The 26,693-nt window shown below is 44.1% G+C and overlaps 2 protein-coding genes across 19 annotated transcripts in view; one reads left to right on the top strand and one right to left on the bottom strand.

Annotated features, from left to right (window-relative positions):
• The window catches only part of ANKDD1B (ankyrin repeat and death domain containing 1B), a 49,973-nt gene extending 35,478 nt beyond the window's left edge, over window positions 1-14,495 (top strand). For 7 of the 9 annotated variants that reach the window (XM_043547178.1, XM_037903003.2, XM_037903000.2 and 4 more), the window contains 4 exons: window positions 9,498-9,593; window positions 11,879-12,077; window positions 12,725-12,856; window positions 13,139-14,495. In XM_043547178.1, the coding sequence (XP_043403113.1) occupies window positions 9,498-9,593; window positions 11,879-12,077; window positions 12,725-12,856; window positions 13,139-13,197 (486 nt within the window). In that variant the 3' untranslated portion in view covers window positions 13,198-14,495. Of the gene's footprint in view, window positions 1-9,497; window positions 9,594-11,878; window positions 12,078-12,535; window positions 12,857-13,138 lie in introns of all 9 variants that reach the window. The other 2 variants (XR_005225976.2, XM_037902999.2) reach the window with 2 other exon arrangements.
• A 481-nt stretch (window positions 14,496-14,976) lies between these two features.
• POC5 (POC5 centriolar protein) overlaps window positions 14,977-26,693 on the bottom strand; it is a 47,557-nt gene continuing 35,840 nt past the window's right edge. For 7 of the 10 annotated variants that reach the window (XM_037902993.2, XM_037902996.2, XM_043547174.1 and 4 more), the window contains 5 exons: window positions 26,303-26,465; window positions 20,246-20,364; window positions 19,169-19,282; window positions 17,955-18,131; window positions 14,977-15,421 (listed from right to left, as the gene is read on the bottom strand). In XM_037902993.2, coding sequence (XP_037758921.1) covers window positions 15,272-15,421; window positions 17,955-18,131; window positions 19,169-19,282; window positions 20,246-20,364; window positions 26,303-26,465 — 723 coding nt within the window. In that variant the 3' untranslated portion in view covers window positions 14,977-15,271. The remainder of the gene's footprint in view (window positions 15,422-17,954; window positions 18,132-19,168; window positions 19,283-20,245; window positions 20,365-26,302; window positions 26,466-26,693) is intronic. The other 3 variants (XM_043547176.1, XM_043547173.1, XM_043547175.1) reach the window with 2 other exon arrangements.

The raw sequence follows: 26,693 nt of genomic DNA, 5'->3' as shown, positions 1-26,693 counted from the left end.
GTTCTTCGACATGTGTTGCTCATATCCATTCCAATTAGGTGTGTGCGCGCCGCGTGCACGATCGTGACAAGATTTTTATCCCAGCAACACTCGGTGGGTCGGCTGAGGCACCCCCTGGAGTGGCGCCTTCATGGCGCCGGATATATGCCCCAGCCAACCCAGCGCCCCCTCAGTTCCTTCTTGCCAGCTACTCCGACAGAGGGGAAGGAGGGCGGGTTTGGAATGGATATGAGCAACACATCTCGAAGACCAACAGTTACAAAGGTGTTTTTCTTTTCTTTTTCGAGTGCTTGCTCATATTGATTACAATTAGGTGACTCCGAAGCCTTACCTAGGTGGTGGGGTCGGAATGAGATGTCGCAGAGTGAAGGACCGCTGAACCAAATGCAGCATCACCCCTGGACTACTGAATTATCACATAGTGAGTGGCGAAGGTATGCACCGATGACCAAATCGCTGCCCTATGTATCTCCTGTACGGGTACATGTTCCAGGAAAGCAGAAGATAAAGCCTGAGCCTGCATGGAGTGGGCGGTAAGGTGCATAGTTGGGACACCAGCCAAGTCATAGCACACACGGATGCATGATGTGATCCAGGACGAGATGCGCTGGGAGGAGACCGGAAGGCTCTTCATCCGGTCTGCCACAGCAACAAACAGTTGCGACGTTATCCTGAAAGGTTTCGTTCACTCGATGTAGAAGATGAGGGCCCTGTGAACATCCAGGGAGTGCAGCTGTTGTTCCCGTCGAGAGTCGTGCAGCTTCGGGTAGAAGATGTCCTGGTTGAGATGGAAGGCAGACACCACCTTAGGGAGGAAGGCCGGGTGGGGTCGCAGCTGTACCTAGTCCTTATGGAACACCGTATACGGCGGTTCCAATGGTGAATGCCCTGAGCTCAGACACACGCCTCGCTGAAGCGATAGCTACGAGGAAGGCTGTCTTCCAGGAAAGGTACAGGAGCGAGCAGGTGGCCATCGGCTCGAACGGGGCAGCCATGAGTTTGGGGAGGACCAGGTTAAGATCCCACATAGGGACCGGTTGTCGAATTCGTGGGAACAGGCACTCCAGCCCCTCGAGAAATCTGCTGACCATGGCTTTGGAGAAGACCGAACGCCCGTTTTCGCCTAGGTGGAAAGCTGAAATAGCTGCCAGGTGCACTCTGACGGATGATATTGCCAAGCCCTGCTGTTTTAAGGACAGGAGGTAGTCCAAGATGATAGGTACTGACGCCTGTAGCAGGGCCGTATGACTCTGAGCGCACCAGCAGGAAAAATGCTTCCACTTGGCTAAGTACATGGATCTGGTAGAGGGCTTCCTGCTACCCAAAAGGACCTGCTGTACCAAGCGAGAGCAGCACAGCTCAGATGGAGTTAGCCATGCAGCATCCACGCTGTGAGGTGGAGAGATTGCAGGTCGGGATGACAGAGTCGTCCGTGGTCCTGAGTGCTCAGGTCTGGCCACAGTGGGAGAGGAATTGGAGTGTCCACCGACAGCTCTAGGAGAGTGGTATACCGTGCTGCCTGGGCCATGCCGGGGCGACCAAAATCAGACAGGCTCTGTGCCTGCGCAGCTTGAGCAGGACCCTGTGGACTAGCGGGAATGGAGGGAAGGCATAGCACAGGTGATCCTTCCACTGTACGAGGAAGGCGTTTGACAGGGAACCTGGAGAGTGTCCTTGTAGAAAGCAGAACACTTGGCATTTCCGATTCTCGCGAGAGGCGAATAGGTCTATCAGGGGAAAGCCCCACTTCAAGAAGACAGAGTGGATGACGTCCGGGCGAACCGACCACTCATGACTCTGAAATGATCTGCTGAGGTGGTCTGCTAAGGTGTTTTGGACTCCTGGGAGAAACGACGCCACCAGATGGATCGAGTGGGCTATACAGAATTCCCACAGATGAGTGGCCTCCTGACAGTGGGGCGACGAGTGGGCTCCCCCTTGCTTGTTGATGTAAAACAAGGCCGTTATGTTGTCTGTGGGGACTGCAACACAACGGCCTTGAATGCGCTCTCGGAATGCTTGACACCCCAGGCGCACAGCTCTGAGTTTCCGTACGGTGATGTGCAGGGATAACTCTCCTGCCAACCATAGCCCCTGTGTACAGAGGATGACGCATCCGTGACCAGGGACACGGAGAGCTGCGGGGTGTGAAGTGGCACCCCTTTGCATACTGATTTGGGGTCCAGCTGTTAGGGGGCTTATTCCTTCACCCACTTACTTCCCTGGTCCTTCTCGCATGAACAGAGAGCAACAATACCCGAAGTCCAAAGGTGCAAACAATTCGATGTTTATTGGGGTGAACTTCCAGCAAGCATGATTCCAGTTTCCTTCCTTAGTATCCTCCTTCCCAGCTCTGACACCACAGAGCCTTACACCTGTGTCCCTGTTCCCATTCCTGCCCTTAGCCAAACATCATTCCAATTTCCTTACCCCCATTCCTTGTTCCCATCTCCCCCTTTAGCAAAACATGATTCCAATTTCCTTACCCACATTCCCTGTTCCCATTTTCCCCACCCACACCCACTCACTTCCTCATTGACTACAGATTATATAGTAAAACTTGAGTTCTACTTAGCTATACCTTAACCAATCATTTTCCTGAAATTTAACTAACCAATCCTAACATATTGTAACATGATTATGTAACCAATTATATCCCACCACCTTAATTAGTTTACACCCAGCAAAATTAATTGTACAGCAGACAGGAACAATCACAGAACCAGACAGAGATTATACAGACAAACAATAGCAAAGTGGGAACTATAATGACAAAACAATACAGAAGTGAGGATTTCACATCCCAGCTATTGATAAGTGAGTTCTTGCCAGACAGGATTTTATCAAACTAAGTTTCCTTTTACATTTTCTAGGCACTTCCCTTTCTCTGGAGGTGATAGGCACTATCAGGACAGGATTGTATTCCTAAGAACCCAATAGCACCTTCTTTCAATGTGACTAGTTTGGAATGTGAGGATGTGACCATTTGCTTCCCAGCTTATGGCTGCCTCTGTTGCTTAGCCAAAGGCCTTAGCCTAAGAACAGGGCCTCAGACTGTCACAGTAAGAGAAGGCCCTTACACCGGCAGACAGTGATTTTGATTCGCTTTTGTACCTCTATAACTAGCCAAGTGATAAGAATACACCTAAATTCTTAAAGTACAGGCCTTTGCAGACAGGCCTGAATATCTATATCCTAACACCAGCCACCAGTCTAGAGAGGCTAATATCCCTGGCGGGATGGTAACCACCGTGCTCAAGCTGTCCCGACCTGGGCGGTATACTGTTGATAGCCAGGCTTGGAGTGGATGTAGCTGCAGCCTGGCGTGCATGGTCACATATGTGCAAGAGGCCATATGTCTGAGGAGGCATAGGCATGTTTTCACGGTCGAGGTTGGGAAGTTTTGCAGACTGTGGACGATGTTCACCAGGGATTGGAAGCGTGCTTCCGGCAGAAGTGCTCGGGCTAGGCCTGAGTCTAAGACTGCTCCTATGAATTCTATCCTCTGGGTACATTGAGCAGGAGGCCCAGTTGATTGAACATGTTGATGGTGAGCTGGACATGAGACTGCACCTGATCCGTGGAGCAGCCCCAAATAAGACAGTCATCAAGGTATGGGAACACTTGGATCCGTTGTCGACGAAGGGAGGCAGCCACAACAGCCATGAACTTGGTATACACCCTTGGGGCCGTACATAGGCCAAAAGGCAGGACAGTGAATTGAAAGTGCTGTTGATTGACCACAAAGCGAAGGAACCGTCTGTGCGCTGGGTAGATCACAATGTGGAAGTATGCGTCATTCATGTCAAGGGCGGCATACCAGTCTCCAGGATCTAAGGAAGGAATAATGGTCCCTAGAGAGACCATGCAGAACTTCAACTTTACCATATATTTGTTGAGTCCACGTAGGTCCAGGATGGGCCGAAGCCCGCCCTTGGCCTTGGGGATTAGGAAGTAGCGGGAATAAAAACCCCTGCCCCTTGACTCTCTTAGAACCTCCTCTATCGTCCCCACAGCTAGGAGTGATTGGACCTCCTGTAGAAGGAGGTGCTCGTGAGAAGGGTCCCTGAAGAGGGACTGGGTAGGAGGGTAGTGTGGGGAGGAAACCAAATTGAAGCGAGTAACCCCCTTCCACTGTGTGAAGGATCCAACGGTCTGATGTTATGAGAGACCACGCACGGAGGAAATGGGAGAGACGATCTTGGAAAGGTGGGGAAGGATCCTGAATGGAGACTGGTGCTCCATCCTCGGGCGCACCTTCAGAAGTTCTGCTAAGGCCCTGCCGATGGCTTGGGAGGGCCCTGGCCTTGGCTGGTTTGGTGACCAGTTTGTCTTCTACCACCTCGGCCATGTCTTCTAAAGAAGTCCTGTCTTGGCTGAGGGGGAGGGTAGGACCTCTGAGGCTGCAGTCTGAAGGGCCTTCTCTGCGTTACTGGGGTATGCATTCCCAGAGAGCGCATAATAGTTCTCGAGTCCTTCAGACTCTGCAGCCTTGAGTCTGTTTTGTCTGAGAATAGGCCCTGGCCATCAAAGGGTAGGTCCTGGAGGGTCTGCTGCAACTCTGGTGGTAAGCCAGAGACCTGCAGCCACGAGATGCGGCGCACGGCTATACCTGAGGCCAGGGTCCTAGCTGCCGAGTCCGCTGCGTCCAGAGAGGCTTGCAGGGAGGTTCTGGCCACCTTTTTGCCCTCCTCCACTAGAGCCCCAAATTCCTCTCTGGATTCCTGTGGAACCAACTCTTTGAATTTCTACAAAGAGTGCTACAAATTATAATCGTATCTGCTCAGGAATGCCTGCTGGTTGGCCACCCTGAGCTGCAAGCCTCCGGCTGAGTACACCTTGCGCCCAAACAAGTGTAGGCATCTCGCATCCTTTGATTTGGGTGCCAGGGCCTGCTGACAGTGCCGTTCCTTCTCGTTGACCGAAGCCACGACAAGGGAACACGGTTGGGGGTGCATGTAGAGGTACTCGTACTCCTTTGAGGGGACAAAGTACTTCCTTTCCACCCCCTTGGCTGTAGGTGGAATAGAGGCTGGCAATTGCCAGATTGTCTTGGCATTGGCCTGTATAGTCCGTATGACTGGGAGGGCCACCCTGGACGGTCCCTCCACAGACAGAATGTCGACCACCGGGTCCTCTACCTCCACCACCTCCTCTACCTGGAGGTTCATATTGCGCGCCACCCTGCGGAGCAGCTCCTGGTGGACGTGGAGGTCCCTAGGAGGAGGGCCTGAAACTGTAGTCCCTGCCACTGCCTTATCAGGCGAGGACGAGGAAGATACCCCCGGGACTAAGGGATCCTGCATGGGGTCCTCATGTGGAGGAACTTTGTTGCCCAAGGTTCACCACGCTAGGGGCGTGGGCCTGTGTTGGCGCTGGAGCAGTCCCCTCAGAACCCTCTGGGGGGGTGGGGCGAGACACAGTGGCCTCCAGTACTCGGGGCTCCAAAGGGGCGGAACAGGAAGCCCCCGAAGGAACTCCTTGGGCCTGATGGTATGCCCAGGGGGTCCAAAAAGACCACTGTGGAGGTCCCTGACTCAGGTCCTGGCCTTCGTCCAGCCACTGTCCTGCACCGTCCTCACCCTGGTCCTGGGCGTGGTGGCCACCTTGTGAGCATGACAACGTGGAGGCGGAGCGAGATGGCCAAGGCAGTACCGAACGTGTTGGCGCAGAGTCTCCCGGTGCTGTACGGTGCCGTGGTGCCAGGGACCGGTGGCGAGATGTAGAACGATACCAAGATGTCAGTTGGTGCCTGCGGTCGTATCGGTACCGGGAGCCTGATCTGGATCTCGACGGTGACCTTCGACAAGACCAGCTCTGGGATCGGCTCCGGGTCGAGCACCGCTCTGATTGGTACCAGGAGCGGTGCCGAGAGTCCGATTGGAACCAGCCATACCGTGATTCGGATCTTCGCCAGCCGGAGCGGCGTCGCGAGTATGACTGGCGCCGAGAACGGGATCAGTGCCGGGACTGCAAGCAGTGCTGTGAAAGGTGCCGGGACCAAGATCAGGACCAGGACCGGTGCTGCCCTGCTTCACTCAGTGACGGCGGTCGTATCAGGGATGGTTTTCTCTTCGACGGCACCGCCTGCACTGGAGGTGCCGCTGGCTGCAGCGGAGTCGGCTCTGTGAGCGCAATCAAGTCCCGCGCTGTAGAGAAGGTCCCCGGCGTGGAGGGCAGCCTTAGCTTGACCGTGGTGTGCACCGGGGAGCTAACATGCACTGGACTCGACAGCTCTTGCAGCACTGGAGTTGACGGTGCAGGAGCCGTTACTTGTCCTGTGCGCTCCAGCAATGGACGCTGCTCCGGCTGCGGTGCGGGAAGTGTCAGTGGCTGTTGAACTGACAAAGAAGAAGCAGTCGGCACCTGTTTGGGCTGCTTCTTCTTCTGGCCCGGACACAGGGGCCGGCGCCGCGGTGGTGGAGGTGCCAGGGGGGCCTGACGCCGCGAGTCTTTAGCAGAGTGCGAACGCGGTGCCGGACCAGTCGGTGCCGCAGGGGCACTCCGCACCGAAGACGCCGCCGAGTCCCGGTGCGCGGAGGACGGGACCGGGCTAAGTGCTGCCTCCATAAGGAGCTGCTTGAGTCTAAAGTCCTGCTCCTTTTTGGTCCTCGGCTTGAAGGCTTTGCAAATGCGGCACTTGTCCGCTTGGTGGGATTCCCCCAGACACCTTAGGCAAGATTCCCCCAGACACCTTTGGCATCGGCTTCAGGCAAGCCAAGCAGGGTTGAAGCCTGGAGACCCCGGCATGGGCCCCGGTACCGGGACGGGGGAGAGGGTATTAGACCCCGCTCCACCCTACTAAGTACACTAATCTAACTACTAACAACTGTTAACAACTAATTACAACTATTAACAGGTACTAAGAGAGGAAGCTAGGGAGAGTAGCGATCAGCTACGCTGCGCTCCACAGTTCCAACGACAGTCACGGGCGGTAAGAAGGAACGGAGGGGGCACTAGGTCGGTTGGGGCATATATCCGGCACCATGAAGGCGCCACTCCAGGGGGCGCCTCAGCCGACACACCGAGTGTTGCTAGGGTAAAAATCTTCCGATGATCGTGCACGCGGCACGCACACACCTAATTGGAATCGATATGAGCAAGCACTCGAAGAAGAACCAATGTACTTCAAAACTGAATCCACTGAAAAACACACAGCAAAGGCCTACTCTGTTATCAAAGAGCACTGATGGAAAAACATAAGACTAACAGGACAGAATAACAGTTTGCAGATGTAATAGCTCCACATCTGGAGCCAGGTTCGCTGCCAGTAAAGGCATGTGCTTCTCTATTAACTTCAGTGGAGTTGTGCCTGCTTACATTGCTCTGGTGCCCCAAGCCACGTCTTCATTAGAGACCGCTTTGGAAAAACAGAGCCATAATTTGTAATGATTTGTATAAACGCCATAACAGTCTATGAGAAATACCATAATAAGCAAAAAGCATCAAGTGTTTTCTTGCCCTGTTATTAATTTGGTGATTGAGCTGGATACGCTGCCAGCTGTAGGGCCCTGTAGTTTCTGGCAAGCAAATATAGCTCTTCAGTAGCTTTTTCAAAAATTAAGAATAAACCGAATTGTTGACAGTACAAGTTATTTCCTTACGTAAAGCTGCCCTGACTGAGTCTGAAACTGATGCAGCTTAGCAGAAAAATAAAAAGCCAATATTGATTCTACAAAAGCCATTTGTTCCCCATGTGAGAAGAGACCCATGACTCAGAGGGAGGATTACATGGCTGATGTGTTCTGTGGGGCTGCGGTAAGATACTGGTATGAGATGTAGTCTTCACGTTCAATCAGCCTGCAGTCTGTCTACCCTGAGCCAAGAATTGTGGTTACCATATTAGGCTTAAACCAAGATTAAACCCTGTTTGGGTAACACAATCCCTGGCCCATTGCAGACAAGGCCTTCGCCACCTGAGAGATCACAGTGCTTTAAAGGTACAGGTAAGAAGGCGAACACTGAAAATACATATTTCATGCCCACTTCAGCATTACATACCCATATCCTTCTGGGCCAGGTTACACCCAGAAGACTAGAAGTGCTCCTTGGCAGTGGGCTACAGAGTAGTGTAGAAGGAGCCTCACAAATTGTCTCTCCAGCTGCACTACTGTTAGTTCTTGGGCTAGCAGCTTCCCTGTCTGTGGGCTGGACAGGTTAAGTGGTTGGGGACATTGGCAGATATGGGAGTTTTGGGACCGGATTGGTTTGGAATGGGGTGAGTGGGTCAGGGGCACTCCCATCGCTGTGTTAGGGAAAAGGCAGCCTGCTTGGATTGATCTTGTGTTGTTGCCAGGCCTTTCTCCCCTCCCACATCTTGAGTCTTCAATTTTTGTGGCTAGAAAGGTGACGGGCTGCTCCTAGATGCGTGTTGTTGCTTCTTAGTGCACAGAGGATGCTCCGTTTGGCCCTGTTTCTTTCTCCAGATTCATTAAAATTCTACCTTGGTTATTGGACTCTTCAGTGGCCAGGAAAAAAAACCCCCCATTTGTCAGGATGTCATGTAACTTACTGAGTATAGCAACAGGAGTCCTAATGGCATGAATATATATTAGAGAAGGCAGGATTGCTCTCATGTGAATGGGGAGCGACCAGGCAGATGTGGGTTCCAGTAAGTTCTTTAGGCCCTTTGTCTTTTCTTTTATGTAGAATGTTCTCTCTCTGATGAGGATTTTGTGAAATGTAAATTCCTGGGCTCCCAAATGGGCTAATTATAATGACCTTGAATGGAGCTGGAATTCAGAAGGTATATATTAGCGAACTTTATAATAGCTGGAGTGTTAAAGTGCTTTGTAATTTAATTTCTGAGCCCTCTAATTAGAGGCTGATTTCTTTCAGTCCTAATGTGAAAGATCACCTACACCTTAATAGGTGGAAAATATCTAGAATACTTATATGTAGGGCGGCTGAGCTCCGTGCAAATCCAGTGACAAAAAAGGATTACAGAGATAAACCAGTAAAGTCACAGAAGCATTTACATGGCTTTGAACTGTTAGTAGGAGAGATGTATTCATATAGATTAAATAGTGCTCTGTGGCTGGAATTAAAGCAGTGGTTCTTATGTGTTTTGGTGGCTGTACCAGACACTGAGCACCACCTCCTAGTTAACCTGCCAAGAAGTTGCTCCACCCTGTATTCAAACAGCCCATGTCCTTTACAGGCTAGAGTACACAATAGAGAATGAGAGGTGAGCAGCAGCAATATACTAGGGTCTGGGACAGAAACTTGTTCTTATGCTAGGGGCTTCTCATCCCTACCTTAGTAACCACAAATATCTGAAATGCTCTACTCGTCCATTTGCAGTCTGGAATGCACTGAACTAAAGGGCTCCAGTTCACCCAGAGCAACGACAGTGACATACTGTCACTCTGGAGGCATAAAATTATATTGAAATATTTTTTTTGCAAATGTCAGGGCTCAGTAAACAGACTCTAGATTCTTGCTATTCTGCCCCTGTCTCCTGGACACATGCTGTAACTCACGGTCTCTGTTTTCAGCAAGGAAAAACTGCGCTGGCTGTCGCATCCAGGAGCAACCATGCCCTCGTTGTTGATATGATTATTAAAGCAGAAAGGCATTACACCTTGAAACAGGTACGAAACAGCTCTCTCTTTCCAAAGGGGCCAGTAGCTGAAGAAGCCGATTCTAACCAGATTTAAAGCCCCTTCTGCCTCAGCTGGTTTCCTTCTTGCCTATCACCAAGTGTCACCTACCATTTACAAAATTCAGAAGAGTGAGTGCAGGATTGGAGAGTCCAGAGTTCTAGTCCAGGTTTTGCCTCTAACTAACTGTGAGGCCTTGGGCATATCCCTTCCCCTCTCTGCCCCAGGCACTAACACATGGAAAAAACTGCAGAGGTGACAACATTAACCAAACTTCAAATTGTTCCATGAAGTCCCAGGAGCCAGGCTGTTCCAGATCCAGGCTGCGCCTCTGAAAATCAAGCCCCACCTATTTTAAAAAAAAGCAACCAGCCAAAAGCATTAACTAAGCTTCAGTTCAGTTAATGTGTCTCTCACAGCATTCTCACCTGACCAGCCTTCCTTTCCTGGCATCCAGTGAGACATTTCCTCTGGCTGAGAGGCCCACCATTAGATAAGTATCAGCAAGTGGACTTATATTACTACTTACAATACACACACCCGGTCAGACAATGGAACCACCTGCCTTTTGACAATGTTTGTTGGTTCTTACTAGTTCCTTGGAAATATAAATAGACTTGAGAGAGACATGCAGTTGCCTGCCTCCTTGTTATACTTCAGTGTGTAACTCTGCAATCTTTTCTCTGCTTTACCTCTGCTTATCATTGCTAAGCTATTGCACAGATACATTACTTGTCTTTCCTTCATATTTCCTGATAATTAATGCTGCAGGGAACCAGTGCAGGTAAAGCAGAGTTCTTGGGGAAAACAAGTCCACGGACTACACAGCTTGTGTGTGTGTCTGATGGGGTTTGGTCCAGCTGGAATTGTTGTCAGGTACATTATTATTCCTTTCAGCTTAAAAGGGAAGTGGAGGTCAGGCTATTCATTCCTGGAGAAAATATGACCACTGAGATAGCACTAAGGAATACTCCTTTCGATACATTTACTTAACTGTCTGAGGAAAAGAAAAGATGTATAAGCAGGTGTTTTTGTGAAACAGTTGAACAGATGTTAGAAGCACTATGGTTTTATTTTCTACCACGTTATCTGTAGCTAAGTATCTCAATACAGATGGGCAAGGGCGCTGGAGTAGCAAAAATATTACTAGTATGGAACATAAGCTGCTAGGAAATAAACAAGTGGTGGTGTTACAATATTCTAACTATATTGTTTTGAACCATTATTTTAGAACAACACTTTTATTAAATTAAAATGTCCTACAATCCAAAGCCATACTTCGGATGCTTTAGACAGCTATCATCTTATTCTCCTGGCACACTGTTCTGGGGTTTAAAATATTCATCCCACTCCCATTATGAGCAGAGTTAAGCACATACTTTAGTCCCATTGAACTGACAGGCTTAGATGCTTTGCTGAATTGGGGCCTTACAAGATGTCTGCAATAGAGGTACAATTCTGGCCCTTTGATGTCAATGATAAAACTCCATTGTTTTCCCCCCACCCTTCCAAGATTCTCCACTGGTGCTGCTCCATTAGTAAGAGCCTCAATGAAGTAAGGGCTCCAAGGATCCACTGTGTTCTGCTTCTAACCATGTCATCTAACTGTGAGAGACAGTCTACACGTTGCTGTGGTTAACTTGCCAGCAACCAGCGCACTGTCTATGCTAGTGCCCTCACTAAGGACATTGAGCCAGTGGTAGGAAATTTGACAAAGCCTAATGTAGACAGACCATAAAACATGGCTTGCACATGTTTTTTCTGTCCACAGAGGCAACAGAAAACATCTTATGTGGCTTAGTCACAATTATGTTTAAAAATGATCATTTCGGTAGCATAGACAGGGCCTACCTACAAAAGCATATTAACAGTAAATCTATATCAAGATTGCTGGTGAAATCAGCATTTAATTTGACAAGTATCTTAATATATTACATTTTAACTCTTACAACAACAGGCTTTAGGTCCTGTCCACTCTACAGTTAATTTTGCTCAGCCATGTTTTGAGATTAGTTGCAGTTGCCCTAAGCAATGGGGAAAAGGGATTCCCCCCCCCCCCCCCCCCGCTTACAGCTCGGCTAGCCAAACTGTGGTAACAGGGTACTCTTTATTTTGTCTACACTAAGAAAATTACCTGTTGCTGACAATGGATGTCAAAGTCCACAGCTGAACGTGGTTTAACTGCCAGGGTAGCCAAGTACAAATGTTCACTATTGTTTCTGAATCTGTAGTTAAAATTTGTGCAGCTTATTTAACATCTTTTGTTTTCTTTTTAGGAACATCTAGAAAACCATGTTGATGCACCAGATTTTAGTCTAGTCTTCAAACAGGATCACAGTGCACAGACTAAGCAAATCCGTTACTGCCTCTGGAATCTGGCTTACAATCAGTTAAAACCCCAAGAGTGGAAGACGCTGGCCTTGTTCTGGAAGTTTACAGAGGAGCAAATTAAAGCCATTGAAGAACAGTGGACAGGTAACAAAATGCACTGATCAGGTACAGAAGTATATAAATAGCTTAGGTGAAGACATGGCTGCTGGGAGTTATAGTCAACTCTAACCTGGTTTTTGACATATGGGTTCACAGCTACACATTATTTCCTTGGTCAAATAGGGTCATTTCACTCAAATCAAATTCATGCTATTTTATCTGATTTTTTTTAAATTAACTTCAATTGTGAATTTAAATAAATTTCATGTTAACACATCCTGAGAGACCTCACTCATGCACCTGCTTCAGAATCCTCAGGGACTGCTGACAATCTCTCCATATTTTTTTAGGAAAGAACCATATAGTGTTGACAGTTCACTATTTCTGCAGCACATACTGCATTCTTTGCTAGTACACCATGGTGTATTTCCATACATTAACACAAGTTAAAGGAATAAATTTATTTTAAGAACCATTAACCTTGATTTTTCCGTTCGCTTTAGAGTGAAAACTAGTCTTTCACCTTTGGAAGTCTTAGTTTCCATCTTGCTTATAGGACAGAAAGGAAATAAGTGCGTGAGTAGAGTTGGAGGAATGCCGTACAAACTGGGATCTTTTACAAAAGCAGCTGGGACAACAGGGTTTTTTACTCCAAGCAGATGGCACAGACATGTATGTTGTATATTGCATAGGAAAAAAGAGCTATAAGGAACATGGACACCGAATGCTGCTCATCTGGTTACATGGTGTATTGCTGGCTCACCAGAATCCAGTCAAATATATATATGAAGATCTGGTGCATGTAGGATTTCAACAAGTAGCTGGTAAGCTGTTGTTTAATATGCAAGACAAAGCTATGTGGGGGAGATGCTCCATAAGTGCAGTCCTGCAAAAAGAACAAGGCTCCCTACTAGATCTGTAGTTATGGGGATTTTGGGCTTGACTGGGCAGAGGAAACTATTACAATTACTTCAGGGTTGGGGGTGGGGAGATGGACAGACCTGTTTTACAACAAACGCACTTCCAAGTGTAGTGGCATACCTGACACGGGCCTGGGAAGGAGCAATGCCTGTCTAGTAAGAGCATTTTTCCTCCTTTCTTCACAGATAAAATCAGAGCTGAAATGAGCCCAGAGATGGATTCGAGGAAATGTGCAGTTTCATGAATTCTTTAACAGAAGCTGTCATAGGCTATGGACTACGTTCCAGATGGAAAATCATTTGTAAATACTCTTTCCAGAAAAGATCTTACAATAGAACCTCAGAGTTATGAACACCTCGGGAATGGAGGTTGTTCGTAACTCTGAACAAAACATTTTGTTCTTTCAAAAGTTTACAACTAAACATTGACTTGATACAGCTTTGAAACTTTACTATGCAGAAGAAAAATACTGCTTTCCTTTATTTTTTTTTAGTAGTTTATACATTTAACACAGTACTGTACTTGTTTTTTTTTTTTCATCTCTGTTTCTGCCTGATTGTCTACTTCTGGTTCTAAATGAGGTGTGTGGGTGACTGGTCAGTTCATAACTCTGAGGTTCTACTGTATTTGCAAAACGTAGCTCACCATCTATGAAGTTTTTCAAAGCTCTATTTATTAGTGCTACAAACTTCTATACCTAAGTTATTAATTTGGTTAGTTCCAGACTCTGCCTTTTTCTGACAGTTCATCTTTGAAAGAAATTACACAGTAATTTTAATTGAATTTTTTATGGCAGAGAATGACCACTACAATTACACGAATGTTAATTTGTGACTATCCTGCCAAGTGAGAGAACATGCTACAATGTTTGTGTATGTGACTTAGACTAATACACTAATTCCATATTGGAACTGCACTTAAACCAGTTTGTGCTTAATACTGAATATAGTTCCTGTCTGCTAGAAAGCAGATCACTTGTGTTTCATAAGTGAGGATTATGTGGATAAATAATCAACACCTTTTCCATAATAGGCCAGCACCCAGCCTAAATTTGAGATTTAGCTCATTTTAAAGTAAATTGCGAAGAGGATCACTGTTTCCTGTTTTGACTGGCTTTGACTTGTTTAATGACATGACTTGGGTGGATATTTATTCTTAACATTTTTTGATTATACAGGACAAAAATACAAGATACAACTTCAATATAACATGGGCAGGTGCCTCATACTAGGAATAAACTTATCCAACAAAAGGATCCAACACTATATACAGATTACTCTTGTAAACAGCTCGTGGATGCATCTGTACTGTTCCTTTTCCAAAAAACCAAGTTTTGTTATTTGGGAATTAATATTTTACTGTAATACTTGATGGTAGCTTTTCTCTAGAATCAGAGCACTGAACATTTGTTGCGAGTACCATTGGGCTGTTTTAACAAACAATTTACATTTGGTTCTGCAGAAGATGCTTGACTTGTTCATTTAAAGTATCTGTTCATCTGGTAATTTTTTCGTTTATTAAATTCTAATGACAAAATTGAAACTTATTCTTTTCTAGTTGCACTCATCTGGGGGGAAAAAAATCTCCAGCAAGCCTGATGGTTGCTTTGGTAAAGGTGGTAATAAAACAAATTCTGCAGTCCTGGGCATTGCACCTGTGCAAGAGAGTAGGACCAGGTTCCCTTCCTCTAACACCTTAGATGAACAGTGACTATGTTGTAACATGAGCTGAAACAATCCATTGGTTTGGTCTTAAAAATGGAAGGAATCCCAATACTCATGGAAACAGCTAGGACGCTGCTATGGTGAATAATTTTTCTCCTTGTACTATCTTAGATCTATGTTAGCTAAAGTTACCTTCATACTCTTTCCCTAGCATTAATCCGCACACCTAATTTTATATGTTACAGTACTACACAATCTTAAGTCTTTCAGTCGGTGACTGAATCCAGTTCAGTTTTTTAAAAAAAAACTTAAACCTACTTGTAATTAACATTTTATATAAAAAACCCTGGACAAACATCGATTTTGATCCTTTATTAAAAACCGTATTCAACAGCTACCTTAAATATACATGTAATAAAATAGGTTCTCAAATAGACATAGCTTGCACTTACAGAGAACTACAGTGCAGAGTCAAATTGCTATTTTTCCTCCTCAACATTTGAATATGTCTACAATTTGATTTTTAAAAGGTAAAAACATGATGTATCCTTGAGCCTTGTTACATCAGTCTGGAAACATTGGGAAGAGCTTTACTCTGCCACTTGGTAAAACTCTGCACCTGGAAGGAAAAATTCAGGCCTTTCAAAATACTCCTTAGTCCACAACTTTTATTGACTGAATGTTAGTATGAGCCTGGCTATGAGGTGTTCGTCCACCATGTCCAGTAGGTCTCACACTGGTGGCATTAGAAGCATGGTGCACAGTTCGAGAGTATTTAGCAGCAGTGGCTTGGGATATAGTTTGCTGAAAAATAAAATAAGATACATCTTACTATGAACATTTTAAAGAGTACTCCTAGAAACTGAATTCCCCATTAAGTTAGCTGGAATGCAGTGAACCTGAACCTAAAACAGAGAAGAACCAACCAGTGATGGATGGAGAGTAATACAGGTTACTGACCTCACTTTCTCTTAGCTCTTGGCTATTCATCACTATCTATGCTTTAACTCTTTTCAAAATAAAAAAAAAGTTCTCTTATTTGTGCAGATGGAAGCTTTTAATAAACAGTGCAGACAACAGCACTAAGCTTCAGTAATTAGCTTAACCAAAGTGCTTGAATTAAACAGTCTGATCTTTTTCTAAGTTATTCTGTTGTGGTCCGATTTAGGTTGTTTACAGCAACATTCCTTTAAAGTTAGGACAGTTTCTGAATAAATCAAGATGGCTTCCTCCTAAGGAAATATTCAGATGTCAGTTACCCTTTGGTAAGAAGACAGTTACATTTCCATCACAGGAGTTTCCTTACAAGGCTTAAGGCTGTTTTGCTACAAGGCAGATGGCCTCCCTGTTGCAGTAACTATGGTCATTCTCATTTTAATCACACTTAACTACTCTCCAGCCAGAATCTTTCCATTGCCAAAGATTAATTCAATCAGAAAAGCACTTCATGACAGCTGATGCAGCATTATGTATTTATTGCCAAATGTACATGACAAGTGGTAAGGTATGTGTGACAAAGGCCTGAAACATCCCCTGGTTCAGAGAGCTTCAAGGGGGCCTAGTTTCCTTTTCTAGTTTGAGGCTGAACAGAGGGTGCACGTGCCTTCCAAATTTGCTCTCATCCCCTGCCCCTTTTTAAATTCCTTTTCCAAGCTCTAGCCAGCTCATATTTAACACCTCTGCAAACAGTCTAACAGTTTGAGTGTCCGTATAGTCATACAATCTGCATCCAGTCCTCGCCGTCAGAAAAATAAAGCTTACAGCATGCCTCAGGAGCCCCAGGGCCGAAAGTAAAATGGAGCTCTTACTGGTATGGGGCCAGCTCTGGCCCCCCTGGAATGGGCGGGGCTGGGGTCAGCATCCCCCAGCCCGCGCTGCCTGGGGCTCCAGCGGCCATTTAAAGGGCCCAGGGCTCTGGCTGCCGCTGCGGGCCCTTTTAATTCGCAGCCCCAGGGTAGCTACTTCTTTTGCCTCCCTCCTCTCCCTTCCCCATCAGCAGGGGACCAAAGGGGCAACAACATTAAAGCGCTGCCACGGCAGTGCTTTAACATCACTGCCCCTTTTGCGCCCCCACCTTGGCGGCCCTGCCGGTAGGGACCCAGCAGGGCCATCGATGAGGGGCGCAAAAGGGGCAGCGATGTTAAAGGGCTGCTGCAGCAGCGCTTTAAAGTCAGCAGTATGGGCAGCTACTTTTTACCGATGCCGTCTTACTTTCATCCCTGCCCAGGGCACAGACCACCACTGCTTACGAACCTGTATCTTTCCCAAAAGCCCCTGGAAAAGATGTCTTGCCACATGCTAGAAGGTTAAATCCAGGCTCTGGTGAACCAAAACCAATGGAAAATTGTCCTGGAAAACCAATGTAGAGTTGAGGAAGTGTTCTGTTGGCAACCCCAGCTGCTTATATCAAGGAAGCTCAAGCACATCTGCTGAGCTGTTATGGCAGTATCACCCCAGGAGGCAGGTGATCTTTCATGTAACCAGACCCAAACCACTTAGGACTTCACAGGTTAAAGCTAACATCTTCAGCTAGATTCCTCCTTCATATACATCCAAGTGATCAAAGGCTCTTGCTCTGATGGTGGTCAGCCTATTAGCTGTACAAACGACTTAGAATGATCTCTTTATGCTAATAAAGCCACTGCTCGAAACCCTCTTTCCTTGGTGTATATTGGCTATCCAATATCCTATTGCTATAGTCATTCAATTCACCATCACACAACACACTGCATAGGAAAGGATGCATGCGCGGTGGGGAAGGGAGTAGTAAGAATCAAGTACAGCAAAACGCGGGGGTGGGGGGACGGACACGGAACGACTTTGTTGCCATCCACACAGTGGTTTGGTTGGGGCATGATATTAAGAAAAGTGATACATGCTTTAAGTCAGTACATCCTGTCACTACTGCTTTTGGCCCACCCACATTTCTCACTCATTAAATCAAGTTCATGCTCAAGGTCTAGCTCCACAATGACTGAGGAAGCATTGCTTCCAAAAAGCTATTTAACCTCCGTTGTGCAGAGGGCACTGACAGCAGTAGATGTACAATGAACCAACAAAGGCTTCTAAACCTATCAAACCTATTATTACAACCAGAAGGGGGAAATGAGGGTAGAGTTTAAGTGGGATTATTCATTTCCAGCCCTCATCACTTTGACGTGAATCTTTGTTGCTAGAACACACCCACCAGAAAAAAAAATATTGCTTATTTACTCTAATAGCGCTCACACGTACCTGTTAAAACAAAGATGAGACCGCCCCACCCCGACGAGCTTTTAAACTACTCGTAGACATGGTGTAACAAGGCAATTATTACCCTAATATCAGTTGGACTTACCTGAGTGACTGGATGATGCTTTTCTACAACAACTGAACTCATGGGTGGGGAGACTCCCATTACAGCTAAACTACTACAAATTCTGTTCTTTTGTCCCAAATCAGATCGGCCTGTGATTCGAGCAGTGATTGTTCTTCCTGCCTTCTGCTGAGCAGATGTCACTACTCTTGCTACAGGCTATGAACAAACAAGACACATTAGTAGAGATGCCTACACACGGTATTTACAATGCAACCAGGCAGCTGCTTTGGTTTATTAGCTACATATATGAATAGAATTTATGGGTACTGTAGGTAAACTAGAGTCCATAATGGTATAGAACAGATTCCATACAGTGGGCACAATTAAAAATTGGGTATTTATTACCTGCAGTTACATTTACCATGGTATTTCCCATTCTATATAAAGGCAATGCTACATTTATCATGATACTAGCAAGTACGGTGATGTGGTTAATGGCTATTGTGCTGAAGCGTAGCAAACCTCGATCATGAAAGGGCCCTCTTTGTCAGCTTTTTTGACAAATCTAGCAATATGGAACAATTGTAGCTTTACTTTCTGGCTGCAAGCTAGTGACAGCTGTCGGCACCCACATCAGCCCAGCAGGATCCTTGAATCAATAATGTACCAGGCACCAAAAAGGTTACACATAATGAAACTGAGGCACTGCAATTTTTCAATCTTCCATCCTTCCCCAGAGAAGTACTGGGAGCAAACTGCCAGATAGGAGTGAGCTTAGCAACAGAGAAGATGGAGGAGGAAGAGAAACAAAAAGGAGTCAGTTAGATGCAAGAGCAGAGGAGGGAATGAGGAACAGATTTCAATTAGTAAGATAAAGCGAGGCAGATTTGTTTAAAAAAACCCAAACCCAACCTTTCAGCTGTTGAAATGTTAATTGCTCATGATGTGCTGTATATAATTCTGCACAAATGTTTCCTCTCACATCATCCATTTTATTTCCTAACCCCACACATTTCTTTTCCTAAAAGCCTTCCCCATTTTTAACTTAATTTAATATACAACAAATAATCCATTTAAAATGAACTGATGCATTTTCAAGTTTCTCTCCAGGCCTTTACCTAAACTCTTGGACAAACGCCTCCACTTCATACTTCTGTATGTTACCCCAAATACTCACAGTAAGAAAGGAACCAAGACAGACTGTAATACCTACAATGACTTCAAATATTAATCAATTAATTCTAGTTTGTTACCAGTTTTTGAGCGGATGTAATGCCAGATCCTACAGCTGCACTAGCGACTATTACTGGAGAATTTGATTCTAATCTGGTCTGAGAAGTACTTGCGTGGCCCAGATGGGATGAAAACTGTAAATAAATCAAAGGGTTTTATAGAGGAATGAGAACTGTAGTTTGGATCATACTTAATTCTTTACTGAAAATGCAGTTTTATTATTTGATTAGTCTGACACTTCAGTTAACTGCTGAATTTTATTCTTTACAGATTCTGTACTCATAAAGCTAAACAGAGTCACACTCAACTTAAAAACCAACACATTGTCAGAAAGTTGGGTACCTACAGAGATCTGAGTAATATCCAAGATTCTGTAACAAAGATCAGAAGGAAAAAATGTTGACATTTTTTCAGTTTGGCTATTTTGTGTGTAGTCAATTTCACTGTTTCCCCTGCGTGGGCGGGTCTTTAATAAAATGGAAAAATGTAACTGTAAACATCACAAATTGTCAGTGGGATCTAAGGGCAGATGTAGTACCTGAAACTATTTTTAATTCAGGTTTTGAAAATGACTAGATTCCAAGTTGGCACTGTCCATTGTAAATAATACATTTCTGAAAATTAGCCTTTAAATTAATGTAAAATTCTATTTTCTCAATCGAAATCAAGTTCAGCTATTTTTTCCAAACAAGTCTCAGCAACTGTTTTCCACAAAGGTACCTTGGAAAGCAGATTCTGCTTCAGATAGTGACCTTCTTTATCTTAAGTAACTAGTTTACAAATTTTCTACTTACAAAATTAGAACTTTCTGAAAAAACAACATAGCAACCGTAACCCAACAACCGTGTGCATATAGTGTTTTATACTATAGTACATGCTGTTATATATAAGTACTTATGTCTCCAAAGTAACTAAGTTTGACATTTTAAAAAGAAGCTATTTGTAAATTATCCAAGTGCAAAAACATTACTGAAAGTTCTCTCAGTGTAGGAGCTATTCAATTTGTTCAATGAAAAAATCTGATGCCTAAATAACTTAATGAATAAACTTTTACTACCACCACATTTTTTAAATTCTATTCCTGCTATAGTACGTACAATTTCCTCTTGTGAAACAGTGGCTGCTGTTGGAGGGGGTGGTGATGGAGGATCAAATTGGGAAGGAGGGAGCCTTCCAGTGGCATTAGTTCCAGGATCTTCTCTCCTATTTACTGGATCTATTATTAGAAACACAGATTAAAGCAACAAGCACAGAACCTGGTAAACCCAATGAACACTAGCAAGCCTTAAAGAGAGAAGATGAGTCACAGTAAAACCTTTCTGTTCCTTTGGGATTTGTATATAATCTTATTAAAAGGATCAGTCTATTATTACATAGGGTTTTATTTCTCTCTCCTCTATTTGAATCCCTCTCTCAGAAGCTTGCAAATACCATGGGCCAGATCCTCTGTTACACCCCAACCCCTTGGTGCTGGTCAGGTGATGCAAATAGGTAGAATTCTGGACATAACTTGCCAATGGAGAATTCCCTAGGCAGAGGGGCTACTATGTTAGGTGCCCCACCCCAACCTTGGTGTAGGGAGCATGGCAACAAAAGGAGGTGGCATGTTGGAGCCCTGCTGTACTGGTGTAAGATCACTTAGGGACACTGCATCAGTAGGGTAAAGTAACTAACTCACATGAGAACTGGCCTGCTACAGATTCAGGGAGCCATAACCAGCTCCCAACACTCTGCACAAAGCAGAGGTCAGGGAGAACGGAGTCCAGTACCTTTTCCGGTTTTGTTCTTTTCTTTCAGAACACACAGTTTCTTTAAAACAGCAAGCAGGAATATGGTTTTTATTTATTGACTTCCTTGCCCTCTCTAAAAGTAGATTCACAAAGCTGAAATTTTCACTATTGGTAGTGCTTAGAGATTTTGATCATTCTATAGACTACAGTGACCCCATGTGGCAGTTAAATTTTCATCACTAAGTTTTAGAACAACCTAACATTACGACTTTAATTTTCTCCTATATGTATTCATTTCATAATATTTGCTTTTATGATGTGTTGGTTTAAACTTGTATTTTTCTAGAAAAAACAAGTCAATAAGCAGGACATTTCTGTTAATAAAATAATCACTACTGATGTCAGAAAATAAAAATAACCTAAGAAGTGTTTTTTGTAATGACATCCGTGAGTTCAGATGCTTTGATTTCTTTTTTTTTTCAAATACACAGAGAGAAAATATAAAACTTGGATGGATTTTCAGACCTATCTCCATCAGACCTGAGTGCCATACATCCATGCCAAGGGGAAAGGGAGGAGTTTTTAATTAAAACAGTTTAAAAGTCATTTCTGTAGCTGATTCTTGTCTTCAAAAACAAGAGTTGTGCATAAATAACTGATCACTGATTTTTGGCCTACGGTCTTTGAAGCTTTCAAATTCATAGATTATAAAGCCAGAAGGACCACTGTTTATCATCTAGTCTGCCCTCCTAAAGGAATATGGTCATCCCTAATGCTATTCTGCCACTCCCTGCTTCACTATAGAACTTCTGCCTCGAATCTTGTCCAGCCCCTTCCTGCCTGGCCTCCTGCTATAGTTTTAGAGAGGTTTTCTCTCTTCCTATCTCACAGGTGTGTACATTTGTAAATACCCTCTCACTAATGACTGGGAGACCCACTGAACTACAAAATTTTATTAACCAACAAGTAAACAAAAAAATTGCTTGCTGAATAGAAGGAGAAGAGAAGTGTTATAGTCAAGTGTTCAAGAGATAGTCCCTTTCTACTGTTCTGGAACAAAGCTAAAAGTTGAAGTACCTAATGCGGCCCTTAAACTTTTATTCTCAAGTTCTACAACTGCAAAAACTTTGTTAAAATATAACCCAGCTAAGAAAATTTAGAAAACTTAAATGTCTGTCATTCCAATTAGTACTCATTCAGAGTAGTCAAACTGCTTTAAAAAAAAAAACAAGATCACGCGATTAAAAAATTAAATCGCAGGGTTAATAATAGAATACCATTTATTTAAATATTTTTGGATGTTTTCTACATTTTCAAATATATTGATTTCAACTACACAGAAAACAGTGTACAGTGCTCACTTTATTTTTGATTAGAAGCATTTGCACTATAAAAAACAGAAATAATATTTTTCAATTGACCTAATACAAGTATCAGAGTAACAGCCGTGTTAGTCTGTATTCGCAAAAAGAAAAGGAGTACTTGTGGCACCTTAGAGACTAACCAATTTGAGCATAAGCTTTCGTGAGCTACAGCTCACTTCATCGGATGCATACTGTGGAAAGTGTAGAAGATCTTTTTATACACACAAAGCATGAAAAAATACCTCCGCCCACTCTCCTGCTGGTAATAGCTTATCTAAAGTGATCACTCTCCTTACAATGTGTATGATAATCAAGATGGGCCATTTCCAGCACAAATCCAGGGTTTAACAAGAACGTTGGGGGGGTGGGGGGGTAGGAAAAAACAAGGGGAAATAGGTTACCTTGCATAATGACTTAGCCACTCCCAGTCTCTATTCAAGCCTAAGTTAATTGTATCCAATTTGCAAATGAATTCCAATTCAACAGTCTCTCACTGGAGTCTGGATTTGAAGTTTTTTTGTTGTAATATCGCAACTTTCATGTCTGTAATCGCGTGACCAGAGAGATTGAAGTGTTCTCCGACTGGTTTATGAATGTTATAATTCTTGACATCTGATTTGTGTCCATTTATTCTTTTACATAGAGACTGTCCAGTTTGACCAATGTACATGGCAGAGGGGCATTGCTGGCACATGATGGCATATATCACATTGGTGGATGTGCAGGTGAACGAGCCTCTGATAGTGTGGCTGATGTTATTAGGCCCTGTGATGGTGTCCCCTGAATAGATATGTGGCATAGTTGGCAACGGGCTTTGTTGCAAGGATAGGTTCCTGGGTTAGTGGTTCTGTTGTGTGGTATGTGGTTGCTGGTGAGTATTTGCTTCAGGTTGGGGGGCTGTCTGTAAGCAAGGACTGGCCTGTCTCCCAAGATTTGTGAGAGAGTGTTGGGTCATCCTTCAGGATAGGTTGTAGATCCTTAATAATGCGTTGGAGGGGTTTTAGTTGGGGGCTGAAGGTGACGGCTAGTGGCGTTCTGTTATTTTCTTTGTTAGGCCTGTCCTGTAGTAGGTGACTTCCGGGAACTCTTCTGGCTCTATCAATCTGTTTCTTCACTTCTGCAGGTGGGTATTGTAGTTGTAAAAATGCTTGATAGAGATCTTGTAGGTGTTTGTCTCTGTCTGAGGGGTTGGAGCAAATGCAGTTGTATCGCAGAGCTTGACTGTAGACAATGGATTGTGTGGTGTGGTCAGGGTGAAAGCTGGAGGCATGTAGGTAGGAATAGCGGTCAGTAGGTTTCCAGTATAGGGTGGTGTTTATGTGACCATTGTTTATTAGCACTGTAGTGTCCAGGAAGTGGATCTCTTGTGTGGACTGGACCAGGCTGAGGCTGATGGTGGGATGGAAATTGTTGAAATCATGGTGGGATTCCTCAAGGGCTTCTTTTCCATGGGTCCAGATGATGAAGATGTCATCAATATAGCACAAGTAGAGTAGGGGCGTTAGGGGACGAGAGCTGAGGAAGCGTTGTTCTAAGTCAGCCATAAAAATGTTGGCATACTGTGGGGCCATGCGGGTACCCATAGCAGTGCCACTGATTTGAAGGTATACATTGTCCCCAGATGTAAAATAGTTATGGGTAAGGACAAAGTCAAAGTTCAGCCACCAGGTTTGCCGTGACATTATCGGGGATAGTGTTCTTGACGGCTTGTAGTCCATCTTTGTGTGGAATGTTGGTGTAGAGGGCTTCTACATCCATAGTGGCCAGGATGGTGTTATCAGGAAGATCATCGATGGATTGTAGTTTCCTCAGGAAGTCAGTGGTGTCTCGAAGGTAGCTGGGAGTGCTGGTAGCGTAGGGCCTGAGGAGGGAGTCTACATAGCCAGACAATCCTGCTGTCAGGGTGCCAATGCCTGAGATGATAGGGCGCCCAGGATTTCCAGGTTTATGGATCTTGGGTAGTAGATAGAATATCCCAGGTCGGGGTTCCAGGCGTGTGTCTATGCGGATTTGATCTTGTGCTTTTTCAGGGACACAAATCAGATGTCAAGAATTATAACATTCATAAACCAGTCGGAGAACACTTCAATCTCTCTGGTCACGCGATTACAGACATGAAAGTTGCGATATTACAACAAAAAAACTTCAAATCCAGACTCCAGCGAGAGACTGCTGAATTGGAATTCATTTGCAAATTGGATACAATTAACTTAGGCTTGAATAGAGACTGGGAGTGGCTAAGTCATTATGCAAGGTAACCTATTTCCCTTTGATCTTTCCTCCCCCCCCCAAGATGTTCTTGTTAAACCCTGGATTTGTGCTGGAAATGGCCCACCTTGATTATCATACACATTGTAAGGAGAGTGGTCACTTTAGATAAACTATTACCAGCAGGAGAGTGGGGGGAGGTATTTTTTCATGCTTTGTGTGTATAAAAAGATCTTCTACACTTTCCACAGTATGCATCCGATGAAGTGAGCTGTAGCTCATGAAAGCTTATGCTCAAATAAATTGGTTAGTCTCTAAGGTGCCACAAGTACTCCTTTTCCTTTTGCTAATACAAGTACTGTAGTTGAAAGTTAAACTTACAAATGTAGAATTATGTACAAATAAAACCCTGCATTCAAAAATAAAACAATGCAAAATTTTAGAGCCTGCAAGTCCACTCAGTCCTACTTCTTGTTAAGCCAATTGCTCGGACAAACAAGTTTGTTTACATTTGCAGGAGATAATACTGCTCAGTTCTTGTTTACAATGTCACCTGACAGTGAGAACATGCGTTCTCATGGCACTTTTCTTGCTGGAATCACAAGATATTTACATGCCAGATGCACTAAATATTCATATGTCCCCTTCATGCTTCAACCACCATTTCAGGGGACATGAGTCCAACTGATGGCCGGTTCTGCTCGTTAAGAATCCAAAACCGTGTGTACTGACACTTGTGCATTTTCATTATCTGAGTCAAATTCCACCAGCACAAGGTTGATTTTCTTTTTTGGTGGTTTGGGTTCTGTAGTTTTGGAGCGTTGGTCTTTTAAGACTTCTGAAAGCATGCTCCACGCCTCGTCCCTCTCAGATTTTGGAAGGCACTTCAGATTCTTAAATCTTGAGTTGAGTGCTGTAGCTATCTTTAGAAATCTCATATTGGTACCTTCTTTACGTTTTGTCAAATCTGCAGTGAAAGCATTCTTAAAATGAACATATGCTGGGTCATCATCAGAGACTGCTATAACATGAAATATATGGCAGAATGTGGGTAAAACAGAGCAGGGGACATAAAATTCTCCCCCAAGAAGTTCAGTCACAAATTTAATTAACGCATTATTTTTTTAATGAGCGTCATCAGCATGGACGCATGTCCTCTGGAGTGATGGCCAAAGCATGAAGGGGCTATGAATTTTTAGCATATCTGGCACGTAAATCACCTTTCAACGCCGGCTACAAAAATTCCATGCAAATACCTGTTCTTATTTACAGTGTCACCAGACAGTGAGAAGAGGGCAGCATTATCTCCTGTAAATGGAAACAAACTTATTTGTCTTAGCGATTGGCTGAACAAGAAATAGGACTGAGTGAACTTGTAGACTCTGAAGTTTCATATTGTTTTATTTTTGAGTGCAGTTATGTAACAAAAAAAAATCTACATTTCTAAATTGCACTTTCACGACAAAGATTGCACTACAGTACTTGTATAAGGTGAACTGAAAAATACTATTTTGTTTTGTTTATCATTTTTACAGTGCAAATATTTGTAATTAAAAATAATATACACCGATTTCAATTACAATACAGAATACAATATATATGAAAATGTAGAAAAACATCCAAAATATTTAATAAATTTCAATTGGTATTCTATTATTTAACAGTGCAATTAATTAATTTACATATTCAGTGCATTTTTTTAAGCATGTAACAAAGCTGATCCCATGATAAGTTTGGTGTTGTCATACTCCTATTTAAATCCCCAAATTAAAAATAAAGAGTAAACTAATCCAAATGGCACTGTGAGCAATGCCATGCAGGGATATATTTTTACTTTACTTTTAATACTAACCATGGTCTGTCTTACTTTCTTTCCCCTGAAACATGGTCATTGCTTCTAGATTCAGTGCACACACACCACGCATAAAGGCTTTTTTCATGGTGCCTTCATATTGTTCCCTTTCACTATGCAGTCTCAGGATATCAGCTTTTGCCTCTTCCAGATTAACGTTTAACTACAATAAAGAGATAAAAACCAAAGAATTATTTTTATACACCTGTGAATACACAAAACCACCATATTATTCATTCAGCTTTAAAAAGCCACTTTACTAATTCCTCAGTGTAATATATTCCCTCCATGACTTTGTTGTTTTAGAAATAAGATTAAAGATAGATCTTCAAACACAATTGTTTGAATACCTCAGCCTAGAGTATGTACATGGCAAGGATGGAAACCACAG

The sequence above is a fragment of the Chelonia mydas genome, chromosome 5 (assembly GCF_015237465.2).
Source record: "Chelonia mydas isolate rCheMyd1 chromosome 5, rCheMyd1.pri.v2, whole genome shotgun sequence".
Classification (NCBI taxonomy): Eukaryota; Metazoa; Chordata; order Testudines; family Cheloniidae; genus Chelonia; species Chelonia mydas.
Note: the sequence above shows the minus strand (reverse complement) of the source record. Positions and strands in the feature narration are given on the sequence as shown.